The 13,553-nt window shown below is 39.2% G+C and overlaps 1 protein-coding gene across 1 annotated transcript in view; it reads left to right on the top strand.

Moving 5' to 3' along the window:
- Atad2b (ATPase family AAA domain containing 2B) overlaps positions 1–13,553 on the top strand; it is a 128,943-nt gene that overhangs the window by 13,656 nt on the left and 101,734 nt on the right. The window contains exons 3-8 of the mRNA XM_090337380.1: positions 100–149; positions 1,330–1,483; positions 2,134–2,236; positions 4,072–4,180; positions 5,161–5,277; positions 10,475–10,550. Coding sequence (XP_090193506.1) covers positions 100–149; positions 1,330–1,483; positions 2,134–2,236; positions 4,072–4,180; positions 5,161–5,277; positions 10,475–10,550 — 609 coding nt within the window. The remainder of the gene's footprint in view (positions 1–99; positions 150–1,329; positions 1,484–2,133; positions 2,237–4,071; positions 4,181–5,160; positions 5,278–10,474; positions 10,551–13,553) is intronic.

The following is a 13,553-nucleotide window of genomic DNA, read 5'->3' on the forward strand; positions in this document are numbered from 1 at the left end:
TATAGAGTAAAGCATTCAAATATAATCCTGTCAGTTTAGTACTTCTTGCTTATATAGATAAATGTTGATGTTTTCATATTAAATATAATTGTATTCCAGGTTAACTTCTCAGCCTGGTGCTGCATTACCCAACGGGCATAGTAGCTTATGTGAGTATTTTGTTAATGAACTAGTTGATACTGAATTTTTTTGTTTTGTTTTGTTTTGTTTTGATCAGTTGTGGGACTTGAACTCTGGGCCTGGACACTGTCTCCATACCACTTAAGCCACAGTGCCACTTTTAGTTTTCTGGGATTAATTGGAAATAAAAGTCTCAAGGATGTGCCCTAGCTGACTTTGATCTTATTCTCCTGAGTAGTTAGGATTATAGACATGAGCCTTGAACTCTGGGCCTGGGCACTGTCCTTGAGCTCTTCAGCTCTACTCTTGAGCCACTTCTGGTTTTCTAGAGGTTAATTGGAGATAAGAGTCTCATAGGGAATTTCTGCCTCTGCTGTCTTTGAACCATGTGAACCATGATCCTCAGATCTCAGCCTCTTTAGTAGCTAGGATTATAGGCGTGAGCCAGTGCACCCTGCTGAAAGTTTTATAATAGATATACTAGGCATTAAAATGGGCAGATTTATTATTGTTTCAATAATAGTAATTATTATTATTAATTTTTATGGTTGGGGATAGAATTTGTGGTTTCCCACATTTGAAGCAACCACTCTACCACTGAGCCACATCCCTTAGTCCTTAGATTGATTTGATAGTATGCTTAGCATATAATTGGAAATCTCTGGATTTCAATCATAGCAATATGTAACATATTTTGTTATATCTTTAGAAATCAGTATATTTGAAATTATTATAAAATAGCTAATTAGCTTTTTTTTTTTTGGTCTGTCATGGGCTTGAACTCTGGGCCTGAGTGCTGTCCCTAACTCTTCAACTCAAGGCCACCTCACTCTGCCAAAGTAGCTAATGTTAAAACAGTTTAAGAGGCTATGTTTAGCTAGGCATGGTGGCTCACGCCTGTAATCCTAGCTACTCAGGAGGCTGAGATCTGAGGATCAAGATTCAAAGTCAGCCCAGGTACAAAAGGACCTGAGACTCTTACCTCCAATTAACCTCTAGAAAATGGGGAAGTGGGGTTTGGCTCAAGGGTAGGGTGGTAGCCTTGAGCTGAAGAGCTCAGGGACAGTGCCCAAGCCAAGTTCAAACCCCATGACCCACCAAAAAAAAAAAAAAAAAAGAGAGAGAGACGTTTAATTTTGTAATTGTTTAAAAGTTTTTTAAATTTTTTCTATAATCTATACTTTGAAATATATCTTTTTTTTCTTGTAGCCCTTCGAAGCCATCCCCTTCGAGGTGAAAAGAAGGGAGATGGGGACCTTTCTTGTATAAATGGTGACATGGAAGTCAGAAAAAGTTGCCGTTCCAGGAAAAATAGATTTGAAAGTGTAAACCAGAGTTTGTTATTTGATCAACTAGTAAATAGGTATGAATTTCTAAGCATTAAGCAATTTTAATTAGTTGATTTAAAAGAAAATTCTTTTGGTGGAACAGGATGTTGCTGTGTATATTCATGTTGGCCTGAAACTGGTGACTTCCCTCTTCACCCCTCTAGGGCTGGGATTATTTGTAGGCACTATGATATCTGCATAAGCCAATTTCACTTTTCTTTTCTTTTTTCTTGCCAGTCCTGGGACTTGAACTCAGGGTCTGGGCAATGTTCTTGGACATTGTTTGCTCAAGGCTAGTGCTCTATCCCTGTCACAGCACCACTTCTGTCTTGGTGTATGTGGTACCGAGTAATTGAACCCAGGGCTTATTGTACTGGGTGAGCACTCTACTACTAGGCATGCTTCCATCCCTTGTTTTTTTTGGGGGGGGGATGGGTCAGTTGGAGGCTTGAACTCAGAGCCTGGGCACTGTCCGCTGAGCTTCTTTGTTCTCAAGACTAGCACTACTCTGTTTTTGTTTTTTAGCCATGTGTTTTGCTGTATGTTTGTTATTAAATAGATTTTCACTTGGAGATATTATATGCAGTTAAATATCAGAGATGATTTAAATATGCTTTAATGAAGAGCTTTTTTAGGTATATCATCCTACTATTGTCTAAGTCTTGGTTTTTAAATATGATTTTAGCACTGCTGAAGCTGTATTACAAGAAATGGACAATATTAACATCAGACGGAATCGTCGATCAGGGGAAGTAGAACGACTTAGAATGTGGACAGATACAGAATTTGTAAGTACTTTAGCTATGACAGTTGGATTTTTTAAAATTAGCAATTGGTTCCTTTTCATTTCCAACTTAATTTAGGATTTACTTGCTTTCTTTCCTTCTCTTTTTTCCTTTAATGACATTAGGGCTTGAACTAAGGACTCTGGGCAAGTTAGGCAAGTACTCCATCTAAGCTACATCTTCTTTTTTTGCCAGTCTTGGGCCTTGAACTCAGGGTCTAAGCACCGTCCTTGGGCTTTCTCAAGGCTAGAGCTCTACCACTTGAGTCACAGCACCATTTCTGGCTTTTTCTATGTGCATGTGGTGCTGAGGAATCAAGCCCAGGTCTTTGTTCATGCTAGGCAAGCACTCTCCACTAGGCCAAACTTACTTTTCCTTTTTTTTGCTAGTCCTGGGCCTTGATCTCAGAGCTTGAGCACTGTACTTGGTCTTTCTCAAGGCTAGAACTCTACCACTTGAGCCTCAGCACCACTTCTGGCTTTTTTCTATGTATGTTGTACCGAGGAATTGAACCTGAGTCTTTGTGCATGCTAGGCAAGTACTCTACCATTAGACCAAACTCCTGGCCCCTAAACTTTTATTTCATTAATTCTTTTATTATAACTTTGCCTGAAAGACTATAGCTCCATTACTCTTTTGATTTGAATCTGTGCGTGTGTGTGTGTGTGTGTGTGTGTGTGAGTGTGTGAGTGTGTGTGAGTGTGTATGTGTATGTGTGCGTCTATATGCTTATGTATCTATGTGCCAGTACTGGGGCTTGAATTCGCCCTCGCATTCTCCTTTGGTTCTTTTACCCAAGGCTGTCACTCTACTACTCTAGCCATACCTTTTCAGGAGTTTTGCTGGTTAATTGGAGGTGAGTCTATTAAATTTGTCTACCTGAGGCTGGCTTTGAGCCATGATTTTCAGCATTTGGCTAATTTTAATAGCCAAATTTTTGTAGTCTAGCTTCAACTTTATCTTTAAACTGATCCTTGCTCAAATATAAAAAAAATCCCCATCATATTTCATGTGTTATATTCCCACTACTTTAGATTCTTCTACTTTTGCAATCTGATTTTTGCTTTAAGGTTCCTTTGTAATACTGCTTTTCTTCCAATTCCATAACAAGATCCTATCTTCCATTCTTTGAATTCTAGGGTACTTTCATGGCTTGTGCTCTGCTACCTTTGATTGATGGGGCTCTACCACTTGAGCCACATTTTCATTCTGGCTCTGTATTAGTTATTTTGGAGTTGGAGTCTTGTAGACTTTTCTGCCAGGGCTAGCCTTGAAACATGATCCTCTAGATCTCTGCCTCCTTAATGGATATGATTACAGGTATGAGCCATCAGTGCCTGACTTTTTTTTTTTTGGTCATGAGGCTTAAACTCTGGGCCTGGGAGTTGTCCCTGAGCTCTTCAGCTCAAAGCTATCGCCCTACCCCTAGAGCCACAGCCCCACTTCCTGTTTTATACTCATTAATTGGAGATGAGTTTTTAAGGGCCTGGGATGGTGATCCTCAGATATCAGCTAGGATTACAGGCATGAGCCACCAGGCCCAGTCTACATGTTTTATTTTCTTTGATAATTACCTGATTTATTCCTTCCTAGTAGGCTATAATTGCTTTCAGAGAAGATATATTGATGACATTTATGTTTTTAATGTTTTATGAGTTTTGTTCTTTATTCCTTTTGTTCTTTATATTATTGAATTCAGAAAGACCCATTTTCAGGAAGATGTACCTTTCAAATAAGTGGTCAATAAATTTTATTGAGCATCTGTTGCTTCGTGAAAATTGCCTATGGCACAGAATAAATGCTGTGTTAATATTTGACAGATTTCTCTGTTTTAAAAGGAAAACATGGATATGTATTCAAGAGTAAAAAGGAGAAGAAAGTCACTGAGAAGAAATAGTTATGGGATACAGAATCATCATGAGGTCTCCACTGAGGGAGAAGAAGAAGGTTTGTAAAGCCTGTTTGAAGTAAATAGTATAAAGTTCAGATGGGAGGGTAAACGTACAATATATATTTAATATGCATGTTATATAATATATGTAACAATATTACTCAGTAGGTGATTTTTTTTTTCAGTTGTGGAGTTTGTAATTGGGGTCTGGGCACTGTCTCTGAGCTCTGTTGCTCAATGCCAGAGCTCTTTGAGGCATCGTGCTGCTTTTGATTTTCTGGTGGTTAATTAGAGAGAAGGGTCTCAGAGACTTTCCTGTCCAGGTTGGCTCTGAAATGCGATCCTTAGATGTCAGCCTCCTGAGTATCTAGGATGACTGGTGTGAGACACCATTGCCTGGGTATTTTTAAAATTTTTGCCAGTCATAGGATTTGAGTTTGGGCCTATTTGTGAGATTTTTGCCCAAGGCTAGCACTTTATCACTTGAACCACAGCTCCATTTCTGGATTTTTCCTACCCAAGAAGTCTTTGAACCATGACCCTCAGATCTCAATATCCTGAGTAGCTAGGATTACAAGCATTAACTGTGAGCATCCGGCCAGTTTTTTACTTTTGCTTTTTAGGTTAATATGTGTAGTTCACAGTAATTTAAATTCATTTGACATCTGTATTTTCATTTTCTTTATTTGAAAGCAGCTTTAATTGTACCTTATGTATCATTATACATTATAGTTTATTATAAACTATTGGTGGATATTAAATGATCTAGTAAATGACTTTGCTGTGGGCTAATGTGCTTGTAAAATAAGGCTTTTTCTATATTTAGGCATTGTGTAATTAGGAGATTGTTTTGCTGCCCATAAATCTCTAAGACTCTGATTATTTAGGTTTTAAATTTAGTTAGGGATTAAGAAGAAAAATTGTGAAGGTTAGAGAAAGTAGGATTGCTAATGTGTCAAATGTGACTACTCAGTTCTGGAGTGGGACTAGTACTTGTGGATTAAAATAGTACTTTTTTTTTTTAATGGAAAACTAGAATCTCAAGAGGAAGATGGAGATATAGAAGCTGAAGAAGCAGAAGGAGAAGAAAATGATAGACCATATAATTTGAGACAAAGAAAAACAGTGGATCGATACCAAGCACCTCCTATAGGTAGGTGGCTCTTGTTTCTTTAATTCAGTAGGTGAGTGGTTTATTATGTTTTAGAACTTAAAAAAACAATCTATACTGGTCCTACCTATTCAGGAGGCTGAGATCTGAGGATCATGGTTTGACATCAACCTGGGCAGAACATTGTATGAGACTCAAACCTTCAATTAATCATACACACAGAAAAAAAAAGTACATATATATATTGCTGGTCTCAGTAATAGTCTCCTTTAGGCTCAATTAATTGGAAGCTGGGGCCAGAGGATCATTTGATCCTCTGATTCCTGGGATCATTTGAACCCAGGAATTCAAGACCAGCTTGGGCAAAACTCTTATACTATTTTTACTGAATTTGAAACAACAGAATTAAAAAAAATTTATTGTAATTAATAGAAGGGTTACATTATATTTGCCAGATAGAAGGTGCATTCCTTAACCATCATTGTTACCCCTTCTCATGTTTTTGTTCCCATTTCCCTCCCCCACCCCTTCCCCTCATCTTGTTTTCTCCTCTTCCCTGTCCTATTTCAAATAAACAAACATATATAAAATATATCAGATAACAAGGTAAGATACTATAACAATATGAGATAGCCAAGGGACAATAAAAGAGATGAGAAATAACATAGTACATTAAGAACAACAGTCACACTGAAACAACAAAATTTCTTGTAAGTTTTCTCTGTCTTTTATTGTATATACTTCTTTGCAAACATATAAAACTAAAAGAAAGTTAAATTACATGGTAACAGCAGTGAAATAACATGTATTATATAATGCAAGGACTATATATTTAGATACATGGAATTGTGTATAGCACTTTCTCTTCCCCTTTATTCCTGTGGCAACCACTTTTCTATTTGTGTTGCTGAGATTCTAACATAGCTTTGTGTATGTTAGGCAAGCACTCCATTACTGAGTATATATACACAACTGTACAACTATCTATATCTATCTATCTATCTATCTATCTATCTATTTATAGATATGTATAGGTATATATGTATAGAGAGATATGTGTAGGTATATATTCATTCATTCGTTTGTTTGTTTATTTATTTTGCCAGTCCTGGGCTTGAGCTCAGGGTCTGAGCACTGTCCTTGGACTTTCTCAAGGCTAGAGCTCTACCACTTGAGCCTTAACACCACTTCTGGCTTTTTTTCTATGTATGTGGTACCAAGGAATTGAACCTGGGTCTTTGTGCATGCTAGGCAAGCACTTTAACCACTAGGCCAAACTCCCGGCTCCTGTTTATTTATTTTTGAAACAATATCTGACCACGTTGCCTGGGCTGTCTTTAATTCCTCTTTCCTCATCCTGAGTACTGAAATTCCAAGTGTGAACCATCATGTCCAGAAATATATGTGACTTTTTTGCCTTCTTTCTCTTGGCATGCTGTTTTTTGTTGTAGTTGTTGATCATGGGAATTGAACTAGCCCTGAGCTGGAGAGCTCAGGGTCAGTGCCCAGGCCCAGAGTTCAAGCCCTACAACCAACTAAAAAATTAAAACCTATCACCATAATTAACATGTTAATCAGTTTCCCAGATTTCCTCATTCTTGTGTATAGTCCAGTCTTACCTCTTTTTGTACTTTCCCCTCTGACTTTAAGCATTCATTGATCCTATGTGTTTTCTATTACCTTAGCTCCCATTTCCTGTATTTTTTTTTTTTTTGTCAGTCATGGGGCATGAACTCTGAGCTTAGGTGCTGTCCCTGAGCTCTTCAGCTCAAGGCTACCACCCTATCCCTTTGCCACAGCACCACTTCTGCCCAAGCCCAGAGTTCAGGTCCCATGACCAACAACAACAACAAAATTATACTAGAGCTGGAATCTAACCAAGTTGTAGAATCCTTGCTTGGCATGCCTGAGTCATCAGTTTGATTCCCAGTTACCTATTTCCAACTTTTATTTTTAATAAAATATTCAGATTTTTGACATGTTAGAAAGGAAATAGTGAGTATAATATCAAATACGTTAAACAATTACCTACATAAAAGCAGAGATATAAACTTAGAGAATATTACACTAAGAAATTTACCTATGATCATTCTGTTGACCAGTTGAGCTCAGTGAGCAGGCTCAAGTGTCTGGGATGGAGTCAACTGATCAGTTTTTATTATGTAGCTATTATAGTTTCTGTTTTGTGAGTACTGAAATGCTTATTAAAATATCTTGTTATTATATCATCATTTTTATTCTTGGAATTGAACGAGGCAAGGGTTCTACTACTGAGCTACATTCCTAGCCCTACTAATGTATTTATACTTCCAGATGTTTTTGTGTTACTTACTGGTGACCTTTCAAGTTTGGAAGACCTTATTTTAACATTTCCTTAAAGACAAATCTGGTAGTGATGAATTCCTCAGCTTTTGTTTGCCTTATGTTAATGTTACTTTTTGTATTAGTACTGGAGCTTGAACTCAGATTCACATGCTCTTTCCTGAGTTCTGCCACTTGAGCAACACCTCTACTTCTGGCATTTTGATGATTAATTGAAGATAACAGTGTCATTTTTGCCCAGGCTGGCTTTGAACCATAGTCTTCAGATCTCAGCCACATAAATAGCTAGGATTATAGGCATGAGCTACTGAGGCCTGGATAATTATTTTTATCTATTGATTTATTTTTTTGTTGTTCATGGGGCTTCAACACTGGTCCTGGGTGCTGTCTTGGAGCCCTTCAGGTCAAGGCTATTGCCATACCCCTTGAGCCACAGGGCCACTCCCGTTTTCAAGTGGTTAATTGGAAATAAGAGTCTCATGGACTTTAGTGTCCCTGGGCTGGCTTTGAACCCTGATCCTCAGGTCTCAGCCTCCTGAGTGGTTAGGATTTCAGGCGTGAGTCACCAGTGCCCAGCTTAATTATTGTTATTTTAATGTAAGCTTTCTATTCTTTTATCCTTTTTTTATTCTTTGGACATTGACTCATACATTTATTTTTCTGATGCTGTCCAATATATTCTGTAATGTTCTTTTTTTCTTCATTTTTCTCTTTTTTATCTGTTTAGTATGTATTTTCAAATAGCTTGTATTTGAATTTATAGAATCTAGGTCAGGTAGAGTGGCTCAAATAGTAGAATACCTGCCAGCAAGTGTGAGAACTCAAACCCTAGTACTTCAGTACTAATTATACTACTACTAATATTATTCTTCTTGATTTTTTTCTTCTTGATCAGTTCCACCACTGATTACTTCTCATTGCTTTTCAATTTGTTCATTTGTTTTTCAGCTTCAGAATTTGGCATTTTAAAAATTACTTCAATTTTTCTGTTAACTTTTTCATTCTTGTCATTTACTGTTGGGTTCATTCTGCTGATTGGTACATATCAGTCTCCATAATCTGACTGTCTGAGAATATCCTTTAACTGTAAGCTAGTCAGGAGATTTTTCTGGGTAGGCTGTTTGGTGCTATAACTAGGTTATATGATGAAAGAGTACCCTAAGCTCCCAACCACTGAACACATGCTGGGCTGGAATCCCGTGGCCACTTACGCTTTTATAGCATTGAGGTGCAACAAAAGCCCTTGGCAGGCCGTGAGTTTGGCCTAGTGGTAAGAGCGCTTGCCTAGCATGCACGAAGACCCGGGTTTGATTCCTAGGTACCACATACATGGAAAAAAGCTGGAAGTGGTGCTGAGGCTCAAGTGGTAGAGCTCTAGCCTTGAGAAAGTCCAAGGACAGTGCTCAGGCCCTGAGCTCACGCCCTAAGAGTCATGCAACATTAGGATATGACTGAAATTCACAACTACTAAAGCCTTCTTGTTATTGGTTATTCAGAATGCCTGGCTATAATAGTTGATTGGCAGGATGGGCTATAAGATGAGTCCATCTCCGAGTAGGTATGGATTTCTAACTTGGAAATTTCTATGGCTGGTTAGGTCTACAGGGCAAGTCAATGTGTCTTGATGTCTAGCGATGAGGAGAGGAGGTCTGTGATACTGCTTTACTCTGGTGGGCTGGTGTTGGGGATAAAGGCAAAGTCCTCTAGTTAGTTCCATCTCTGTCCTCTAAGTGCAATAAATTTCTTTACATGTCTAGGGTTGGGAGAAGTGTAATATGAGTAAGGTAAAACCTTCCCTCCTACCTTTTCCAATGATTGTTTTCTTATTTTATTTTTCCAGTCCTGGGGCTTGAACTCAGGGCCTGAGTACTGTCTTTGATCTTTCTCAGGGCTGGTGTTCTACCACTTGAGCCACAGCACCACTTCTGGATTTTTTCTATATATGTGGTACCAAGAAATCGAACCCGGGTATTTTTGCATGCTAGGCAAGCATTCTATCACTAGGCCAAACTCCTGGCCCTTATTTTCTTATTTTTATGCTATTGCTATGTACTGTGATCTCTAGCTGGTTTCCCCTATTGTTTTCATATATAGATAGTTCCTATATTGGTGGTTTCTGAACAGTTCTATTTTTGTTTTATTCTTATCTCAAATTTTTTGTTGTGGGTTATGATTTTGGAGATATATCTAAGAAGTCTTTGTATAGCCACTCACAGTTATTAAGTAAATTCTGTTTAGAATGTTTATTTGCAGTTTAATAATAACCCTTTTGTGTGTGTATGTGTGTGTGTGTGTGTGTGTGTGTGTGTGTGTGTGTGTGTGTGTGTGTTAGTTGTGGGCCTTATTCCTGAGCTCTTCAGCTCAAAGCTACCACCCTATCCCTTGAGCCACAGTACTATTTTCAGTTTTTCTGGTGGTTAATTGTAGTTAAGAGTCTGTAGACTTTAGTGTCCAGACTGGCTTTGAACCATGATCCTCAGATCTCAGCCTCCTAAGTAGCTAGGATTACAGGCATGAGCCACCATGCCCGGCTAATAACACAATTTTTGTTGTTGTTGTTGTTGTTATACCTGTAGACATGTAGAAGTTAAAAATACATGTCTGGGGGCTGGGAGTTTGGCCTAGTGGTAGAGTGCTTGCCTAGCATGCTTGAAGACCCGGGTTCGATTCCTCAGTACCACATACATAGAAAAAAGCTGGAGGTGTTGCTGAGGCTCACGTGGTAGAGCTCTAGCCTTGAGAAAGTTCAAGGACAGTGCTCAGGCCCTGAACTTAAGCCCAAGACTGTCAAAAAAAAATAAGAAAAAAAATATATGTCTGGGTTCTATTCAGAAATTTAACATGAGTCTTTCCCTTTAATGCATTAATATATTAATTTATTATTAGATATTTCTCTAAATTTTCTTCTTCATTTTAGTACCAGCTCATCAAAAAAAGAGGGAAAATACACTGTTTGATATTCACAGATCTCCAGCAAGAAGAAGCCATATCAGGTAAGTTACATTTTCTCTTTCCCTTCTTCCCCTCATCCCATCCTGTTCTGCCCTGTCCTGTCCCGTCCTGTCTTTCTCATTCATTCATTCATTCATTTATTCGTTTGTCAGTGTCTCATTAGGCTAGTGTCAAATCCATTCAATAGACATTTTTTTTTTTGTCAGTCATGGGACTTGAACGCTGGGCCTGGGTGCTACTTTTTTTTTTTTTTTTGCCAGTCTTGGGGCTTGAACTGAGGGCCTGAGCACTGGCCATGAGCTTTTTCAAGGTTAGAGTTTTACCACTTGAGTACAGCACTACTTCTGGCTTTTTCTAGCATGTGATACTGAGGAATTGAACCCAGGTCTTCGTGCATGCTAGGCAAGCACTCTACCACTGTGCCAAACTCCCGGCCCAGTGGGTGCTGCTCTTAGCTCTTCAGCTCAAGGCTACCACCCTACCCAAGTGATTTTTTTTTTTTAGTCTATTTATGTGATGCATTAAGTTTATTGATTTCCCCATGTTGAACCATCATCCTTGCATCACTAGGATAAAATTAACTTGATTATAGTATTTGATCTTTTTAATGTATGTTGCATATGTTTTTATGCTGGGTTGAAAGTATTTTGAGAATTCTTATATTTATCAAAGAGATAAGTCTATGATTCACTTGTTATAACCTTGTCTGGTTTGGGGTTGAGTATGGTGTATTTATAGAATGAGTTCGGGAGCTTTCTTTCTATTTTTTTTTTCTGGTGGAAAAACTTTAATATTAACGTTAGTTCTTTAAAGGTCTTATAGAATTAGGCAGTTCAGTCTCATTGCTTACTATATATCTGTGTATATGGCTTCCATTTTCATTGGTAAACTGGATTTAGAAATTCATTGACTTAGCCCAGGGCGTGGTGGCTCATGCCTTTAATCCTAGCTACTCAGGAGGCTGAGCTGTGAGGATCATGGTTCAAAGCCAGCCCAGGCACTGAAGAACATGAGACACTTATCTCCAATTATTCACTGGAAAATGGGAAGTGGGGCTGTGGTTCAAGGGGTAGGGCAGTAGCCTTGAGCTGAAGAGCTCAGGGAAAGCACCCAGGCCCAGAGTTAAAGGCCCATGGCTCACCCCCCCACGCCCTCCAGAAAAAAGATATTCATTCACTTCTAGATTTTTTTTCAGTTTATTTCAACATAATTTTTCAGGATATTCTCTCATAATCCTCTGGATATTATTTGGTTTTCCTCTTTTTTTTTTTTTTAGCTCTTCTTTTTGGTTGTAGGGCTTGGGCTCTATCACTTTGAGCTACAGTGCCATTTCAGTTTTCCAGTGGTTAATTGGAGAAAAGTTTCATGAACTCAGGGCCTGAGCACTGTCCTTGGGTTCTTTTTCTCAAGGCTAGAGCTCTACCACTTGAGCCTCAGCACAATTTCTGGCTTTTTTCTATGTATGTGGTACTGAGGAATCGAACCCAGGTCTTCGTGAATGCTAGGCAAGCACTCTACCACTTAGCCAAACTCCCGGCCCTGAGCTTTTTTTTGATTGGCTTCAGTGCTTGAATTCGGCCTGAGCACTGTCCTAGAGCTTTTTTGCTCAAGAGTATTGCTCTACTGGTTTGAGCCACAGCTCCACCTCTGGTTTTCTGGTGGTTTATTGGAGATAAGAATCACGAACTTTCCTGCCAAGGATGGCTTTGAACCATGTTCATCTTCTTGAGTAGCTAGGATTATGGGTGTGAGCCACCAGTACCTGGTACCTTTTAAAATTTTCTGATTATTTGGAGATGGAATCTAGCAAACTATCTTCCTGGCCCTGAACCACATTTCTCCACATTTCAGCCCACCTAGTCATCAGAATTACAGTATGAGCTACTGGTGCCACTGGTGCTCATCCTGAGTTCATTATCTCTCACCCTAAGTTCATTACCTTCCCCTCCTTCCCCTCTCTTTCTCTCTTTGGTAGGTCATGGGCCTTGAACTGTTGGCCTGGGCACTGTCCCTGAGCTCTTTAGCCTTACCTCTTGAACCACATCCCCACTTCCTGTTTTCTAATGGCTAACTGGAGATAATAGTTTCATGGACTTAGTGCCTGGGCTGGCTTTTTTTTTGGGGGGGGGGGGGGTCATGGGGTTTGAACTTGGTCTAGGTGCTGTCCCTAAACTCTTTAGCTCCAGGGTACTGCCCTACCCCTGGGCTGGGCATTGTCCCTGAGCATTTCAGCCCAAGTCTACCAAACCAAGCCCCACTTCCCATTTTCTAGAGGTTAATTGGAGATAAGAATTTCAGGTCCTTTTATGCCGGGATGGCTTTGAACCTTGATTCTCAGCTTAGTCTCCTGAGTAACTAGGATTACAGGCATGAATGAGCCATTGTGCCCACCTAGGATTACAGGCATGAACCATTCCCACCTCCCGCCCCCCCACCCCCGGCTTCTTTTTTCTTTCTTTCTTTTTTGTTTGCCAGTCCTGGGCTTGAGCTCAGGGCCTGAGCACTATCCTTGGACTTTCTCAAGGCTAGCACTCTACCATCTGAGCTTCAGCACCTCTTCTGGGTTTTTTTCTGTGTATGTGGTACCAAGGAATTGAATCTAGTCTTCATGCATGCTAGGCAAGCACTCTATCACGAGGCCAAACTCGCGGCCCCTCTTTTTTCTTTTTTCTTAAGACTAGTATTCTATCATTTGAGCCATAGTTCCACTTCAGCTTTTTGATGGCTAATTGAAGAAAAACATCTCGTGGACTTTCCTGTCCAACCTGGCTTTGAAATGTAATCTTCAGATCTTGACCTCCTAAGTTATATGTATGAGCCATTGGCACCTGGTAGTTCTTGCTATTCCTTTGTTTCTGCTAATTTTGGGTTTGGCCTGTTCTCGTTTTTGTAGAAGGTGTATGTGTATGATTATTTTAGATCTCTTCATTTTCTCTTTTTTAATGTAGGCACTCATACCTGTGAACTTTCAATACTTACTTTGTTCTATCCCATAGGTTCTACTTGTACTTTCATTTTCATTAAGTTCTAAGGACTTTGTTTTT

This window comes from Megascapheus bottae, chromosome 7 (genome assembly GCF_031878675.1).
Source record: "Megascapheus bottae isolate mThoBot1 chromosome 7, mThoBot2.hap1, whole genome shotgun sequence".
In the NCBI taxonomy this organism is placed as follows: domain Eukaryota; kingdom Metazoa; phylum Chordata; class Mammalia; order Rodentia; family Geomyidae; genus Megascapheus; species Megascapheus bottae.